Genomic DNA, 16,116 nt, shown 5'->3' with positions numbered 1-16,116 from the left:
AGAGTTCTGACTGAAACCCGGAGCGGATCCCCTGCCCCACTGACACGGAGCCACCAGCCTCCGCTGTTCCCATCCATCTGGGCAACCAAACCAAACCACAGAATCCTAGAACAGTAGGGCTGGAAGGGGCCTACAAGGCCATGGAGTCCAAGCCCCTGCTCAAGGCAGGCGTCTGAGTCAGAGCATCCCCGACAGATGGCTGTCCAGCCTCGGCTTGAAGGCCTCCTTTCATAAGCCTACAGCAAGGACTGTCTGACGGCTGATTCTTGCCATCGGCTCCGAGAGCCTTTTGACTCAAAAGCGGGATAAAAATCCTTTGGATGGATGGATGGATGGATGGATGGTTAGATAGATAGATAGATAGATAGAAGCGCCCCTAGCTACCAAGAGCCCCCTCAGGGTTAAGGTGAGCGAGTCTCCAGATTCCTAGAGGGGCAAAGAGGAAGGAAAGGGTTAGGGGGCGTGGCAGACACTTCCTGTCCCGCCCCCTTCCCTTCCCTGGGAAAAGGGGTCTTTGTCTCGTGCACAGCGCCCAGCCTTAGGCAGGCCTGGCGGGGACCTGGTGAGTGGTGGACGCAGAAGGGGGGAGGAGGAGGGAGCTAATGGGAGGCGAAGGTTCCCGCCCTGTGCATTGTGCACAACAGGTTCCCTCCTTCCGGGCCCGCCTGCCCTGACGGGCTGGTAAAACTGATAGAGAGACAGTGTGGCCTAGTGGCTAGAGTGCTGGGCTGGGAGCCGGGAGATCCGGGTTCTAGTCCCCACTCGGCCATGGAAGCTCCCTGGGTGACTTTGGGCCAGTCACAGCCTCTCAGCCCAACCTACTCAAAGCAGAAGTGCAGGGCTCCTGCACGGCCCTGACAACCCGTGGCTTAAACAGCCCATGGCTTGTCGTCAATGCAAACTGGGCCACCCAGTGACATGGCTTGCCCGACACAACAGCCCATGCGTTAAACGGCCTGTGGGCTGTCATACACGAGCAGTCCGCCGGACACTTCTGCTTTTATTCTGCTGCATCATAGGTTGCTGAGCATGTCATCCAAACTTTTATCCCGCTTGTATTCCATTGTGAATTGCCCAGAGAGCTTTGGCTATTGGGCGGTATAGAAAAGTAATAAATGAATCAATATTCAGTGTGGTGTAGTGGTGAGAGTTTTGGACTGGGAGCCAGGATATCCGGGTTCTGTTCCCCACTCGGCCATGGAAGTTCACTGGGAGACTTTGGGCCCGTCACAGACTCTCAGCCCCACCTACCTCACAGGGTTGTTGTGAGGATAAAATGGAGAGGAGGAGGGTAACGTACTCTGCCTTGAGTTCCTTGGAAGAAAAAAGGCGGGATATAAATGTAATAAATTAAATAAATAAATAAAACTGTGGTGCCAAGGGTAGGCTTGACTGGGTACTTGCCAAGGGCCCACACCCCGGCAGGGGCCCACTGACTAGCGCCCCCTGGAGCTGCTCCTCCTCTTCACTGCTGCAACCTGCTTGTTCCCCTTTTGCTCTGGCCCAGGCAGCAGAGGCAGTGAGAAGGAGGAGCAGCAGATGCCGCAGGCGACTTGCCCGTTGGCTCTTTGCCTGTCAAGGAAGCAAGTGGCAGCAGTGATGAGCGAGAGGAAGAAGAGCAAGAGCAGCTGGCGAAAGTGGCGGTGAGAAGGTGGACTCATGGAGGGAGCGGGCCCAAGGAGGGTGTTTTGCCCAAGGGACCCCCCCCCCAAAAAAAGCTGGAGCTGGCCCTGCTTGTGGGTTCCTGGTCGACGGCTGGTTGGCCACTGTGTGAGCAGAATGCTGGACTACATGGACCCTTGGTCTGATCCAGCAGGGCTCTGGACAGCTAGGCTGGTGAGGAACAGATGGAAAGTAGACAACATCTTCCACTTGTAGCCCTCTGTTCCTTTTCTGGGGAAGGGGGGCAGATTTCATCCATTTTGTCTTTCACCCTGGAAATAGCTGAAAAGGACTTCTGTCAGGGCTGGTGAAATGTGCCCTGGGAATGAGAAACGTCTTGAAAGTAACGGGCAACTTTTATACTTGAATGGCGTAATTCGTGTGTCTGAGGTAGATAAGGCCTGTTCCCCGCATAGGCCTCATCTCTAGCAGCAGTTGTGTAACTGCTTCTATCTGCCTCTTATGAGGAATTCAGTAGCCTCTTTCCTTTATGAGGTACAAGACTGGAAGGTGGCAAAAGCCAAATAGCAGCACTGAGGCCTAGCAGTTTTGACGTAGAAAGAAGCCAAATGAAGGAGGGGGTCACTCGCAGAAGCAGTTACACTAGTTTTAAAAGGGGGAGACAAAACAATCCCCCCCCCCCATGCAAGGATGCTGTATAACAGGGAAACTGCAGGGTGGGAGGTGAATTTGAGATATAAAACCGGTTCTGATATTAACCTTGCAGTCTTCACTCTCCTCATCTCCTGTGTAATCTTCATTGCCAGCAAAGAAAGATGCTGTCATGCAGGAATCGACAAATGGTAGAGTTCCTGAATTTCTTTTAACAAATCCTTTTTCAGTCATTTCAGTGAATCAGTGGCTGCTCAGCAGACCCACCCTTCTTTGTTTGAAGTAGACTAGCCCTGTTCCTCACATGTCCCTAAGAGAAAAACAAAAAAAGAGAGAGGGAGCGGAGGGAGGGAAGGAAGGAAGGAAAGAGTTGCGTAAGACAGACCAGTCGGAGGGATGCTGCGTTGTGCAATTCTCAAAAAAATAATGGCCTTGTTCTCCAGCCCTCAGATGGGGGAACCTCCTCCCCATCCCTAGTTCCTCTTTGAGGCTTAGGCCTGGTTTGCATGGTCACAGGGACTTAGCCACCCTGTGCTTGCTGGTTGCATGCCAGTTGATTTCCCTAATTACCCTTATTGGGCGTGGCTTCTTGTGTCGTCTGAACCTGGCAAGGGTGGCTTGGGGTGGTTAACAAGCCACCCAAAACTCATGGTCTGTTGTAAGGCTATGGGTTGGTTTGTTAACCACCCCATCAATCCACCCTTGCTGGAGTCAGATGACAGTCAGGGTGGAAACTGAGCCAATAGAACCCCAGAGCAGTTCTGATTCTGAGGAGGATCAGTAATCCGTGGGAGAGGAGCCAGCTCATCCCTCACAGGCACAGCAGCTGGCAGAGATTCCTCCTGCCAGCATTCCTGAGATAGTGATCCTAGCAGTGAGAAAGTGCAGGAACGGGGCTTGCTAGATGCTCGATGCAGATGCAGGGAGCAATGAGCGATGGAGGGCGTGGAAAGGAGACATAGCGTCCGTTTGGCGCGCAAGCAACGGCCGCCTCCCGTGGACCCAAGGGAAAGAGGGAGGATCTCTCCCTAGCCCATAAGTTCAGGGTCTTCAAGTGATTCTCCTTCAAACAGGGATCAACTGCCTACCCGGAGCATAGGCTACTCTGCTGTTCCTTGCTTAGTTGCTGGTGATTAGCATCTGAAAGAGTCATTAAGCTGTAAAAGGATTAAAGCCTTGAAAAGAATCTTTTTGTCTGTGTCTTGAGTTGGGTATTGGAGTAGATTGAAAGAGGCCACCAGGGCGCTCCTGACAATGACATGTGAAGCCACCAGGGTGGGGGCTTGAATTGGCAAGATGGTGTCACCAGCCACTGCAGCCCAACATGGCTAATAAGCCACAATGGGCTGCATAACCATGCAGACCAGGTCACAGCGTTTGCCTTTCCTTCAGGGAGAAGACCCAGGTGCTAGCTGGAATCATCCACTTCTGCTTATGAAAGACCTTAGTGCTTCAAAAGTGTCATATTTCGCATACAGAAGCACTTGGCTTTCCACAACTTAAGGCCCACCAGTTTGGGAACTCTTTGAAAGAAGCAGAAGGTGATATTTTGGGCTTGATGGGGGCTGCCTTGGAGCATGGATCGAAAATGGAAAGGCAAGACTCAACTGGCCCAGAAGAGGGAAGAGATCCTGATGCCATCCTGGCTGAGAGCAGGGGGGAATTCTGGGAAAGAACCATCCAGAAGATCCTGGGTAAGGAGGACACCCTCAGCTTGGATATACAGTGCTACCGCTTCAGGCACTTCCGCTACCAAGAGGCCAGGGGCCCCCGAGAGGCTTGCAACCAACTTCACAACTTTTGCCTTCGGTGGCTGAAGCCAGAGCGACATACGAAAAATCAGATCCTGGACCTGGTGATTTTGGAGCAGTTTCTGACCATCCTGCCCCCGGAGATGGAGAGCTGGGTGAGGGAATGTGGACCAGAGACCAGCTCCCAGGCTGTGGCCTTGGCTGAAGGTTTCCTCTTGAGCCAGGTGGAGGACAGGATGCAGGAAAAGCAGCAGGTGAGAGCATTTCATCCTGGTAGTACCAAGGGGCAGATAACATGAACAGGAATATCTTCACTCCCTATTATTTGCCCCTTATTTTAAAGATCCCATGTAAGGGGCATCCCAAGCCCTTTGTCTGTACCATTCCTCCTCTAATCCCACTCCCCATTCCCTACATTGGATCCTTTCTCACATCCATTTCAGATGCAGGGAATATTAACAAAAGCGGTCACTGATTTTCATAGATAGGGAACGTTTGGCCCAAGGGACTCATAAGGCCACGGGGCTCTCCACCTGGTGTGGCAGCTACTTTCCAGAACCCACCACTTTTGTCACAGAGGGAAAAGCCCTTATCACCACTAACCAACAATAACCAACATTATCGTCCTTTTGGCGTCAGGTTAAGACTTCTTAAATCTTTGTAAACCACCCAGAGAACCTTGGCTGTTGGGTGGTATAGAATTATGATCAATGAAGTGATCAGCAGCTGATGCCTCTGAGTAGCTAAGAAAATGATGTAATTTCCATTTCCTTTACACTGAATAGGCTCCCTTTATGGGTTCTGAGCAGGATAAAGCTCTTCTCTCCGATCAGCTGCTGATCAGGAAATAGAGCTTCTCCCAGGAGGAACCTGTGAAGTGATTCAGTCCTGCTTACTTCTGAGCCTTGTCCTGCTTACTTCTGAGTAGACATGCAGTGGCTTGATACTTGATACTTGATACTTGATACTTGATACTTGGGATGTGATCTGAAGCTGCTGTTAAGTCATTCTTTTCTGCTTGTTTCTGAGTAGACATGCTTCCTACTATACATCAGTAATAATGGAATTTTTGTTTTTTGTTTTTTTCAGCTTTGCCCACTTTTGCCTGGGGCCCTGCCCACCCCTGGAATGCGGCCCCCGAGAGTGTCTTCAAAACGGAATTTGGCTGTGGAGCTGAAAAAGGTTCAGCAGCCCTGCCCTCAGGCCACGAAAGCTCCATCAGGCACCAGGCAGGGGTCACTGTTCCGGTGGCTCCTGGAGGAGTTTGACCAGGCTGCCACTGTCCTGGGTAAGGATTACTGGGGCAAACTGGGTGGGCTGTCCTTCCCTGGAAGAACTTAAGCAGAGGCTGGGGCGTTATCTATCAGGGTTGGTGCAGTCCTGCATTGTAGGCCCTGCAGTGAGCAGGGGATTGGACTGCATGATTTCCAAGGACTCTTCCAGTCCTAAAATTCTATGATTCTCCTTAGAACGTAGCCTCCTTACACCCACATTTTTCCTTGGCCTTTCTGCCCCAATTGTCTTCCTCTGCAGGATGGGCTGGAGAAGACGCACTGAAGATGGCGTCAGTGCCGGTTAAAAAGAGATGCTTGTAAATTCTAAGTTTGTAAATTCTGACAACCAGCCTCGATCTTGTAAATGCTGGAAGTTTTGTCCCTTTATCACGGCAGAGCTCTAGAAAGGCATTCACTGTGCAGGCTGGGGTGGGAGCAATGCACCAAAGATGGCGTCTTCCTGCTTTAACTGTCTTCCGTGGCTCTGTAAAAGATCCAAACACTCAGTTTGGAATTCTGAACCAACATGGGGAGAAGGGGGATTTTTTTCACCCAAGAAACTGAAACAAAAACTATTTTTAAAAAAGTCTGTGTAAAGGAGACACAATATCTTCCCATCACCTTTGTGTCCTTTGCAGGGAATGGAATGACACCAGCTATCCATTCTCAGTTGCCTCCTGTTTGTGCTGGAGTCGAAACAGCTGATGTGCAGCCTGAGCAGGTAGGGGAGGGATCTCTGGGGAGCCTGGCCCTGGGGCAGCGTGGAGGTCTTAACCTGGGCCTTAGAGAGCTCATCTCTCTCCCTTTGCTGTATGAAAGCAGCCACTGGAAATGGTGAGAAGGCCTCTCACGAAGGTTAGAATCCTTCAAGGGAATCCCCCCAAGCATCTCACCCAGCTATACCTTCAGAATGTAAAGATACAAAGAGCACTGCTGAATCAGACCAAAGGCCCATTTCAACCAGCATCCTTTTCCCCACCTTGGCCAACCAGATGCTGCTGGGAAGTCCATAAGCAGGACATGAGGGCAGTAGCCCCCTCTCCCCCCTGTTTTTCCCCAGAAGTTGGTAATTCAGAGGCATATTGCCTCTGATCCTGGATGTTCTATTTAGCTTTCATGTCTAGTATCCCTTGATAGTCTTATAATCCTCCATGAATTTCTCTAGTTCCCTCTTAAAATTGGTAGCCACCACCATATCTTGTGGAAATAAATTCCATATGCACTGCGTAAAGACATCCTTCCTTTTTTCTCAGTTGAATTTCCCACTGTTCAACTTCATTGGATGATCCCTTCAGGTTCTAGTCTTATGAGAGAGGGTGAAAACCTCCTCCCTGTCCATTGTCTCCTCTCCATGCATAATTTTATACACCTCTATTTTGTCTTTCCTTACACCCTTTTTAGCTAAAATAAAAAGGAGAACACCTTTTCTCCTTCCCATAGGGTCGGGTGACCTTTGAGGATGTGGCTGTGTATTTCACAGACCAGGAGTGGGCTTTGCTGGATCCAGGCCAAAGAGCCCTGCATGTGGAAGTTATGGATGAAAATTGTGGGAATCTGGCTTCTCTGGGTAAGGCTTCCTTGTTGTTTTTGATTTGATAGGTGCTTATTTATTTACTTATTTCCTATCCTGCCTTTTTGCCCAAAAAATGGACCTGAAAGTGGCTAACATTAAAATCCAGATTAAAAACAAAATGTTAATAAAAAAGGGAGATAGAGCCAGTGATTTGTGGTAGAAACCATTCCACTACTTCATTTTTCCACATAAAAATCACTGCTTGTACAAGTGCATTGTTCTGTAAAATGAAGTAGTTACATAATGTGTAAAGTACAAATTGTATGCCCTGGCTGTGGGCTACTAAGGTTTGGAGGTGCCGAGATAGTGATAAGCCAGATCCAGGTTTGCTTACAAGGAGACTTTATTGAGTACTTACACCGCACAGGCATACCCAATCGTTGGATTAGACAGCTTCTCTGAACCCAGAGCCATGGGGTAAAATGGGTCTTATACCATACATGTCAGCAGTGAGGCAGCATGACAGCAGCAAGCGTTAATTAGCGTTCATCTGCAGCTTTCCCAGCATAGACTAATAGTGCTTATTCAGGAGGAAAACAGTCAACACTTTCTCAGCACAGACACCTGCAGCTTTAAGGCAAACAAGCTTCACTTCTCAGGCACATCCTAGGACCTGATAAGATACCACAGTTCGTTAGTATGGAATGTGCTGAGGCCACGCTATCGACCTTTGACTCATCCTGGTAAATCAAAAGGCAGGAAAACAGCAGCTGACTGGACCAAAGTCAGAGAGCATTGTGGATCATCTAAGCCCCTCGAGAACTACTAATAGCTTGGTTCAGGCCTGAGGCCTTACACAGGTGAAATGTAACAGCGAGACAACCCGGTGTCCTCTGGGTCATCTTTTAACTCCTAAATCAGCGGCTGAAGCCAAAAGAAGCAAACAGCTGCTTAGAACAATCATTGGACTTTACATTTCATATATTGGCTGGCATAAATAAGGTTGAAACAACACACAGCCAAATATTTTGCTGCAACTATTAAGATAAGATCACAGTTCATTAATGACCGATAGTATCTTTTGGGAAATAAGTGTCATGGACGTTATCTCTAATGCAAACTTGGTTGCTGATTTTATGTTATGCATAGGTATGTTTGGTTTTAATTACTCCTTTTAATATTGGTAGTTCTGCTTATTTTACATATCTTAACGTATCCTTTTTAATTGTTCATTTTACTTACTATTTTGTGTTCCGGATGTGGAAAGGTCTATGGACTAAATAAACAAAATTTTGAAATATATTACCTCCAGTATCCAAGGCCATATGCCTCTGTATTCCAAAGGTTGGGGAACATGAGCAGGTGGGTGTTGTTGCACTCATGTCCTATTTGTGGGCTTCCCGTTGGGACATCTGGTTTTCCACTCTGTGAATACAATCAAACCAAATAGGCCTTCAGTCTGATTCATCCTGGCTCTTCTTATGTTCTTATGTGTTCAGCCCTGATGGTGGCTGCCATGAAACACGGAATGAAAATGGAAGAGCAAGACTCAGGCAGCCCAGAAGCAGAAAGAGACCCTCATGCCTTCCCGGCTGAGAACAAGGGGGAATTCCACAAAAGAACCGTCCAGGAAGTCCTGGGTAAGGCTATGCAAAAGTTGCAAAATACTTATAACCACCAGCTTTTATGGAAGAGCTGGTCTCTCAGCAGAGTCGACAGAGAGTTCCTGCAGTCCCATATCTCCCTCTGTAGCCTGATGGAATTGCTGCTGCTAGGTGATAGTTAACTAATAGTGTTTGTTCTTTGACTTCATACCCCGTATCTCTGTTGGCCTCTTACCAGTTGTCACTTTCCTTTCCAGGTGGTGATGGGCAGGACAGGAAGGATGAAGGAGAACCATGCAGGGTGTTGTTGGAAAGAGCCAGATGTAAAGAGGTTGAAGAAAAAAGCACAAGAACTGAGTCAAAAGAGAAGAGGAGGGACAAAGCCTCTGCTTCTCAGGATGATATCTGTGAAATCCCAGTCCAAGAAATAATACACAAAGGAGAGGGAAGGACTCAGTGCCTCGTATGTGGGAAACAGTTCAGTTGTCAATCAAGCATTAATACGAGAATTCACATAGGAGAGAGATCTTTTAAATGCTGTGAGTGTGGAAAGAACTTCAGAATTAAGAAATATCTCACTTCCCATCAAAGAATTAACCCAGTGGAGAAAAAATTTAATAGTCTGGAGTGTGGAAAGAACTTCTGTTGGGCTGAGTCACTTACTTTACATGAGTATATTCACGTGGTAGAGAAACCATTTAAATGCTTCAAGTGTGAACAAACTTTCACTCAGACAACACATCTCACTTCTCTTCAAATAAGTCACACACGGGAGAAACCATTTAAATGCTTGGAGTGTGGAAAGAGCTTCATTCAGAGTGCAAACCTTCTGTCACACCAAAGAATTCACACAGGGGAGAAACCATTTAAATGCTTAGAGTGTGGAAAGAGCTTCAGATGGAACTCACTCCTTATAACACACCAAAGAATTCACACAGGGGAGAAACCTTTTCAGTGCTTGCAGTGTGGAAAGAGCTTCAATCGGAGCTCACATCTTATGGCACACCAAAGAATTCACACAGGGGAGAAACCTTTTCAATGCTTGGAGTGTGGAAAGAGCTTTGGTCAGAGCTCACAACTAATGGCACACCAAAGAATTCACACAGGGGAGAAACCATTTAATTGCCTGGAATGTGGAAAGAGCTTCACTCAGAGCTCACAACTTATAGCTCACCAAAGGATTCACACAGGGGAGAAACCATTTAAATGCTTTGATTGTGGAAAGAGCTTTCCTGTTGAGAGATACCTCACTTCCCATCAAAGAATTCACACAGGGGAAAAAACATTCAGTTGCCTGGAGTGTGGAAAGAGCTTCACCCAGAACTCACAACTTAGGGCACACCAAAGAATTCACACAGTGGATAAGCCTTTTCAATGCTTGGAGTGTGGAAAGACTTTCCGTTTTGGGAGATACCTCACTTCTCATCAAATAATTCACACGGGGGAGAAACCATTTAAATGTTTGGAGTGTGGAAAGAGCTTCAATCGGAGCTCACACCTTGTGGAACACCAAAGAATTCACACAGGGGAGAAACCTTTTAAATGTTCAGACTGTGGAAAGAGTTATTTTGGGAAACATTCCCTTATTGAACATCAAAAAATTCACACAATGAAAAATGATTTAGATGTTTAGTATATGGAAAGAGCGTTATTGCCTAACTCTGTTGCTGTTTGCATGGCCCTGTGTCTAACCAATAGTTTGGAGGATTTTTTGCTTGGTATGGCTGGCATCCATGTCAAAGCTCTGGTTGATCTGTGGCATGCAGAGATGACCTAGGGGGTGTCTCCACAGTCGATTTGCTGAAAGCTGGCTCTGTTTCAAGGTTGTTTGAGGCACATGACATTGTAGCCATCCCACAGCCACCCTGGAGCTTTTAGCGGAAAACCTGGATTTCCTGAGACTACTTAAAGTTTGATTGTTTTCCTTAAGTGGGGTTCTCCACGGTATAGTTGTTGTGTGCCCTAGCCCCTGCATTTACCTCGGGTATGCTAGCCCTGCCCAGGGGTGTGCCTTTCACCATGACCCCGGTAAAGGGGTGTTTCCTGCCCCTGTGTTTCCCGTCCCTGTGTTTCCCAGCACAAATCAATTAGTGGCTACTCAGAAGTAACTCCCATTGTGGCCAATGAGGCTTGTCTCCTGAATGCACACTTCAGAATTTACAGAGATCCCCCTCAATTGAAATAGCACATTTTAAAGCACTAATTCCCTAAAGACTGTAAAGCGCTATCTCGAAGCTGCGATTCTCCATTGTTTGGTTTATTGCCATTCAGAAGTAACAGATTCGCACCTTGGACCCTGGGCTGCATCGGGTTAGAAAGGGGGCTGGTGTCCCATCCCTGTCTCCTGTTTCTGTCTTTTCCAGCACAAACATGTGTGTCACTTAGAAGTAATTCCCATTGTGGTCAGTGAGGCTTGTTCCCGAAATGCACAGTCCAGAAGTTACCAAAATTCCCATGCATTGAAATAACGCATTTAGTTGCCTTAATGTTGAAGCTGCATGTCTTTGATGTTTGCTTCCTCGCTTTTTGGAAAAAACTAATTCGCAGCTTCGATCCTTTGCAGCATCAGGATCTTCAGTGGAAAGAGAAAGGGGATTAGATAGGGGGCTGGTTGGAGCCATGGTGGTGTAAGTATTCAGAGGGTTAACTCTCGGAAAGGCTGTAAAGTGCTATGTTGAAGCTGCTTTCTCAGCTGTAAGGGAGTAATTAATGCGAAGCTTCAGTTGTTTGCAGGATCAGGAGCCAGGGGGAGAAAGAAGGCTGCACCTGTGTTTCTTTAATGTTTGCTTTGGAGTAATTAGTGTGAAGCCTTGAGGCTTCCATCCTTCACAGTTTTGTCAGCTGTAAGGAAGGACAGGAGAAGCCCCTCGCATTGGAGTGGGGTGGGGGAAGCCTCTTGCATTGGTTGATCAGCCCCTGCCGGTCTGATGATGTTCACTTCAATCCCCCCACCCCATCTGGAAGTATGTTCCTGTGAAGGGACTTAGAATGGTGAGGTGCGCTCATTTGTGGAGCCCTGCGTGGACAAAAGCCAGCTCCTTGAAAAATCTGGGTTAGCCACCGTTGGCTTCTCCTTCCATTGTCGTGGAGACAACCCCTGGGCACTTGGCACGATTGCCATTGAGCAAACTCTTCTGTTTAACAGAACCCTAGCACCTCCTTGGTTTACAGCAGAAGAAAGGGCAATGAAGTAAATGGATAGATATCCTGAAAGGAAGTGAAAGAAAACTGCAACATATCAAATAGTACAAGCTCTTTACTGAGTCTACTGCGTGGCTGCTATGGTGGCAAAGAATTTTTTCTCTGCATCTTCCACTGCATCTTCTTATTCTCATCTGGTGGCCCAAAGGGTAATGGAACTTTCAATATTTTTAGTTTTTATTGATTTAATTTGTATGTCTTGTAGAAGAGTAGGTTGGTAGGCAACCAATACAAGTACATAATTAATAATTAATGATAATAAATTAATAATAGATGTAAAAAAAATCTCCTGTTATTTTAATTTATGGTCTCTTAATGGATCTTAGCCATGGTAGTTTTAAGGAACCTCCATATTTAGAGGTTATATACCTCTGAATATCCAGTGCAGGAAAGAAACAAGAAGTGAGAGTCTTGTGTGACCAATTTGTCCTTGGCTAGGGACTTCATGAGATGGGATTTTTGTATTTAGTTTGATCATGGATCAACAGTTAACATATCCCATTCCATTTTTTAAGAACAAAGTGCCACCAGGCAAAGTAGGTTCTGGGATTGACACACAGAGGTTCTTTTATACAGGACTCTGACATCAGGTGTGTCTTTATCTTATACTTTAAAATCCTAAAGCAATTTTTACATGATCATAAGATAGCATAGGCCACATACAAAAAATACAGAGTTGTTACAATTAAACAATTATCATAAATTATTTCAGGAGCATGCCTTTCTTTAAAAAGTAAAAATGACTTCTCATATGAACGTTCTAGCTAATGGGCAGTATCCAAGATTAGTCTAACTTAAGTCCCATTCATTTCAGTGGGTCTACTATAAGTAGGACTAACATTGGATACAACCCTATGAGAGAGCTAGAAGCCAACAATATGGAGGAGGAATATTTGCAAGGAAGCTTATTATGCAGGTTAGTGCAAGAATCTTGCAAGATGTTTAAACTATAGCGCAAAGACTTCTGGGGCAAATATTTGTCACACTTGTTTCTTTCATTGGCAGTGTCTCAGAAGTATATGCTTTGGTGCTGCTAGAAAGAAGATGCTGTGTTATATGGATCTTCAGTGCAGTTGTTATATAAAGTGGAACAAGATTGGCTCATTTTCCTTAGTAATAATTGTTTGGGAATGCCATATGCCTTTGCTTTGCTTGATTTGGTGGTGCTACGTGTTCTCCACTGTCTCTAGCAGCCAGTATAACTGAGAGAAGCATTTTCTGTATGCGTCTGCAGTACCCTTGCCTTGAGGCTTCCATGGCCCTTAACACAACTATTTTAAAACAAAAGTTTGCACTGGGGCTGCAGTGCTGACACCGGCCGAGGGACCACTGGGAGATTGACCCTATGAGAACTGTCTTCCTCAACCTGGCTGTGCTGGCTGGGGACTATGGGAATTGTAATTCAATACATCTGGAAGGCACCAGGTTGGGGGAGGATGACGTAAAGGTACAAGGCTCCTTCCTGCATAATACAAGGCCCTAACCACAACAGGGGTCGTAATTATTGTACAATGATGGCTCACTGCCTCCTAAAGCAAGATTTTCAGCAAGGAGGGACAGCCAGTCCTCCAATCTTTGGGTTGAAGTGACTATATATGTAACTTATTTATTACATTCCAGGGCATAGTCTGAAGACACATGAGGTAGCCACCGGGCTGAAGCTAAGCAGATCTGGGTCTGGTCAGTGCTTGGAGGGGGGACCACATGGGAACCACATGTAGTCACCTTGAGTTCTACAATGGAAGAAAGGTGGGATATACATGTAATAAATAAAATAAATAATAAACTACATTTACATCCCACCTTTCTTCCTCTTTCAGGAACCCAAGGCAGCATACATAATCCTCTCCATTTTATCCTCGCAACAATAACCCTGCGAGGTAGGCTGGGCTGAGAGTCAGTGACTAGCCCAAAGTCCCAGTCCAACACTCGCCACTACACCACACTGGCTATATAACTTAGAGCCATAGAATCACAGAGTAGTAGGGTTGGAAGGGGCCTATAGGACCATTGCATCCAACCCCCTGCTCAGTGCAGGAGTCCAAGTCAGAGCATCCCTGACAGATGGCTGTCCAGCCTCATCTTGAATGCCTTCAGTGTGGGAGAGCCCACCACCTCCCTAGGTCATCGGTTCCATTGTCATATTGCTCTAATGGTCAGGAAGTTTTTCTGGATGTTCAGCCAGAATCTGGCTTCCTGTAACTTGAGCCCACTGTTCCATGTCCTGCACTCTGGGATGATCAAGAGGAGATCCTAGCCTTCCTCTCTGTGACAACCTTTCGAGTACTTGAAGAGCGCTATCCTATCTCCCCTCAGTCTTCTCTTCTCAAGGCTAAACATGCCCAGTTCTTTCAGTCTCTCCTTATAGGGCTTTGTTTCCAGTCCCCTGATCATTTTCATTGCCCTCTCCAGTTTCTCTGCATCCTTTTTAACGTGCGGTGCCCAGAACTGGACACAGTACTCCAGATGAGGCCTAACCAGTGCTGAGTAGAGGGGAACTAGTACTTGTAGTACTAGTCCCCCTCTACTCAGTGAGCAATAGGTCTGTCTCAGGCAGTGCTACCACCTTCCTTGTATATTCAGATTGGGCCTCGAAAGCAGAAGACCCTGGATCTGGTCCAGAAAACATTGCAGCAGCCTAGCAGGAAAGCCATCCTAACCATCTTGTGTTTGATGCTGAATTCTGGCCTGACCCTGCCAGAGAGCTGTGTTTTGTTCAGGCCAGACCATCCTTGAACCACCTAGATGAATGGAGCCTGCCAAGAATGTCAGGCAGGCCACTGGGAGCTCAATAACCCCTTTGCTTCTGCTGCCTGCTGCTTTGTGAACTCCACCCCGTGCCATCCAAGAAGCAATTTGAAAGACTGGCTGGGGCATGCTGGGAGTGGTACGACTTTTTTCTGTCTAAACACGCATAGGATTGTGTCCTAAATGTACAGCTTGTGATATATGGAGTGTATATTTCAAGCCTGAGCTTGGCGTGTGTTTTTTGTTGTTGTTGTTCAGTCGTGTCCGACTCTTCGTGACCCCATGGACCACAGCACGCCAGGCCTTCCTGTCCTGCGCTCTCTCCCGGAGTGTGCTCAAGTTCATGTTCATTGCATCGGTGATGCTATCTAGCCAACTCATCCTCTGCCGTCCCCTCCTCCTTTTGCCTTCAGTCTTTCCCAGCATCAGGGTCTTTGAAGATGGTGCAATACAATCAAGGCCAAGCAGTTGCTTCTTACTCCATGCCCTATGTAAGAGGAGGAGGAGGAGGCGCTTAGCAAGCCCTTTACAAGTTCCCAAAGCCCCTTCAGGCAGTCGCGTAAGCTCAGGAATTGTAGGAACGTCATTTTTTTCCAGGGGAAAATCCTGTCTGTAACAGAGAGGCGTTTCCCGCTCGGTCTTCTACGGGTTAAAGGGGCGGGAGCCGGGTTCCTAGAGCGGGAGGGGGCTCGGCCCCGCGGGAGGGGGGAGCGAGGGGTGCTCCGGAGCTTTGCCTGCGGCTTTCTTGCGGGGCGCGGAGGCGGATGCGCGCGGGGAGCCGAGGGCGCCGCGCGCGGGCTGGAGCGGGCTCCTGCGTGGGCGCGGCGAAGGGTCCGGGCCCCTCCTGCGGAAGGCCGCCGGCCGCTGTCTTCCCGCCCGGAGGATCCGGGGAGCGGGGAGCGTGCACCTGGCGCCGGGAGGCCCGCAGAGCCGCGGCAGGAGGGCAGCTGGACGGCGCAGGCCGGAAAGAGAGGCGCGAGCGGGGAGAGCCCCGGCGCCGAGGGCGGAACGGGCGGCGCCTGTGCGCGTCCAGCTGCTGTTTTTCGCGGAGCTGCATTTGCTCCAGAGTCGGCGCGGGGCCCCGACTCGGATCTCGGGCGCCCCTGACGCTCTCCTGGCTCCGGACGGAAAACGGGGGGCGGAATGAACGCAGCCTCGAGCGGCGGCGCAGGGGGAGGAGGAGCGAGCAGGTGCCTCGGCGGAGCGGGCGGAGCCGCCCTCCTTATCTTCTCTCGCTCCGCCGCGCCCTCTGCTTGCAGCTGGTTTGTCGCCTGCTCTGCGATGGATGGATGGTTGCGCTACCACCATGCTGAGAGGCGGGTGTGAGCGTGTGTTGCGGGGCAGGGAAGCATACAGGGTGAGAAGTCCCGTCCCGTAATGCCTGTTCGGAGTCTACGCAAGGAAAGAGTTGGTGAGCAGAGACCATTGGGAGGGATGCGTCTCAAGCCAGGAAAGGTGCTGAGCAGGGGGTTGGACTCGATGTTCTCATAGGCCCCTTCCAACCCTACTCTTCTATGATTCGCCACCCCTCAGGTGAGGGAATCTCCCCCCAGTCCCTAGCGCCTCTTCGAGGCTTAATATTTGCCTGCCTGTCAGGAATGCCCGTGGGGCCTACTGAATTCTCCAGTAGCCAAAATCAACAACCAGACAAAAGGGCTGCTTTCCAAGGCTTTAATTCCTTTTATCCCAATGTGGCATACAGATGCTAATTGCTTGAGACTCAGAGAAACCACAAAGGATCAGCCATCTAG

At 48.3% G+C, this 16,116-nt stretch overlaps 2 protein-coding genes across 5 annotated transcripts in view; both read left to right on the top strand.

Annotated features, from left to right (window-relative positions):
* The first annotated feature begins 483 nt into the window (after positions 1 to 483).
* LOC146356223 (uncharacterized) lies at positions 484 to 15,005 on the top strand. Of its 4 annotated transcripts, none has more exons than XM_084831379.1 (7): positions 484 to 562; positions 3,667 to 4,279; positions 5,115 to 5,313; positions 5,938 to 6,020; positions 6,740 to 6,866; positions 8,312 to 8,452; positions 8,674 to 15,005. In XM_084831379.1, exons 2-7 carry the CDS (start codon positions 3,833 to 3,835, stop codon positions 10,047 to 10,049), a joined length of 2,373 nt encoding a protein of 790 aa, XP_084687505.1. In that variant the 5' UTR covers positions 484 to 562; positions 3,667 to 3,832; the 3' UTR covers positions 10,050 to 15,005. The 4 variants fall into 4 exon arrangements, with proteins under 4 accessions (XP_084687505.1, XP_084687507.1, XP_084687506.1 ...); XM_084831381.1 differs by having other exon boundaries at positions 494 to 562; positions 1,508 to 4,279; XM_084831380.1 differs by having other exon boundaries at positions 494 to 1,643.
* Positions 11,698 to 16,116, top strand: part of LOC146356222 (uncharacterized) — a 42,486-nt gene continuing 38,067 nt past the window's right edge. Inside the window, exon 1 of the mRNA XM_084830042.1 lies at positions 11,698 to 11,766. Coding sequence (XP_084686168.1) covers positions 11,698 to 11,766 — 69 coding nt within the window. The remainder of the gene's footprint in view (positions 11,767 to 16,116) is intronic.

The sequence above is a fragment of the Heloderma suspectum genome, chromosome 2 (assembly GCF_057233095.1).
Source record: "Heloderma suspectum isolate Gila_16-S chromosome 2, 16-S_ref, whole genome shotgun sequence".
In the NCBI taxonomy this organism is placed as follows: Eukaryota; Metazoa; Chordata; class Lepidosauria; order Squamata; family Helodermatidae; genus Heloderma; species Heloderma suspectum.
This window is presented reverse-complemented; position numbering and strand designations above follow the sequence as displayed.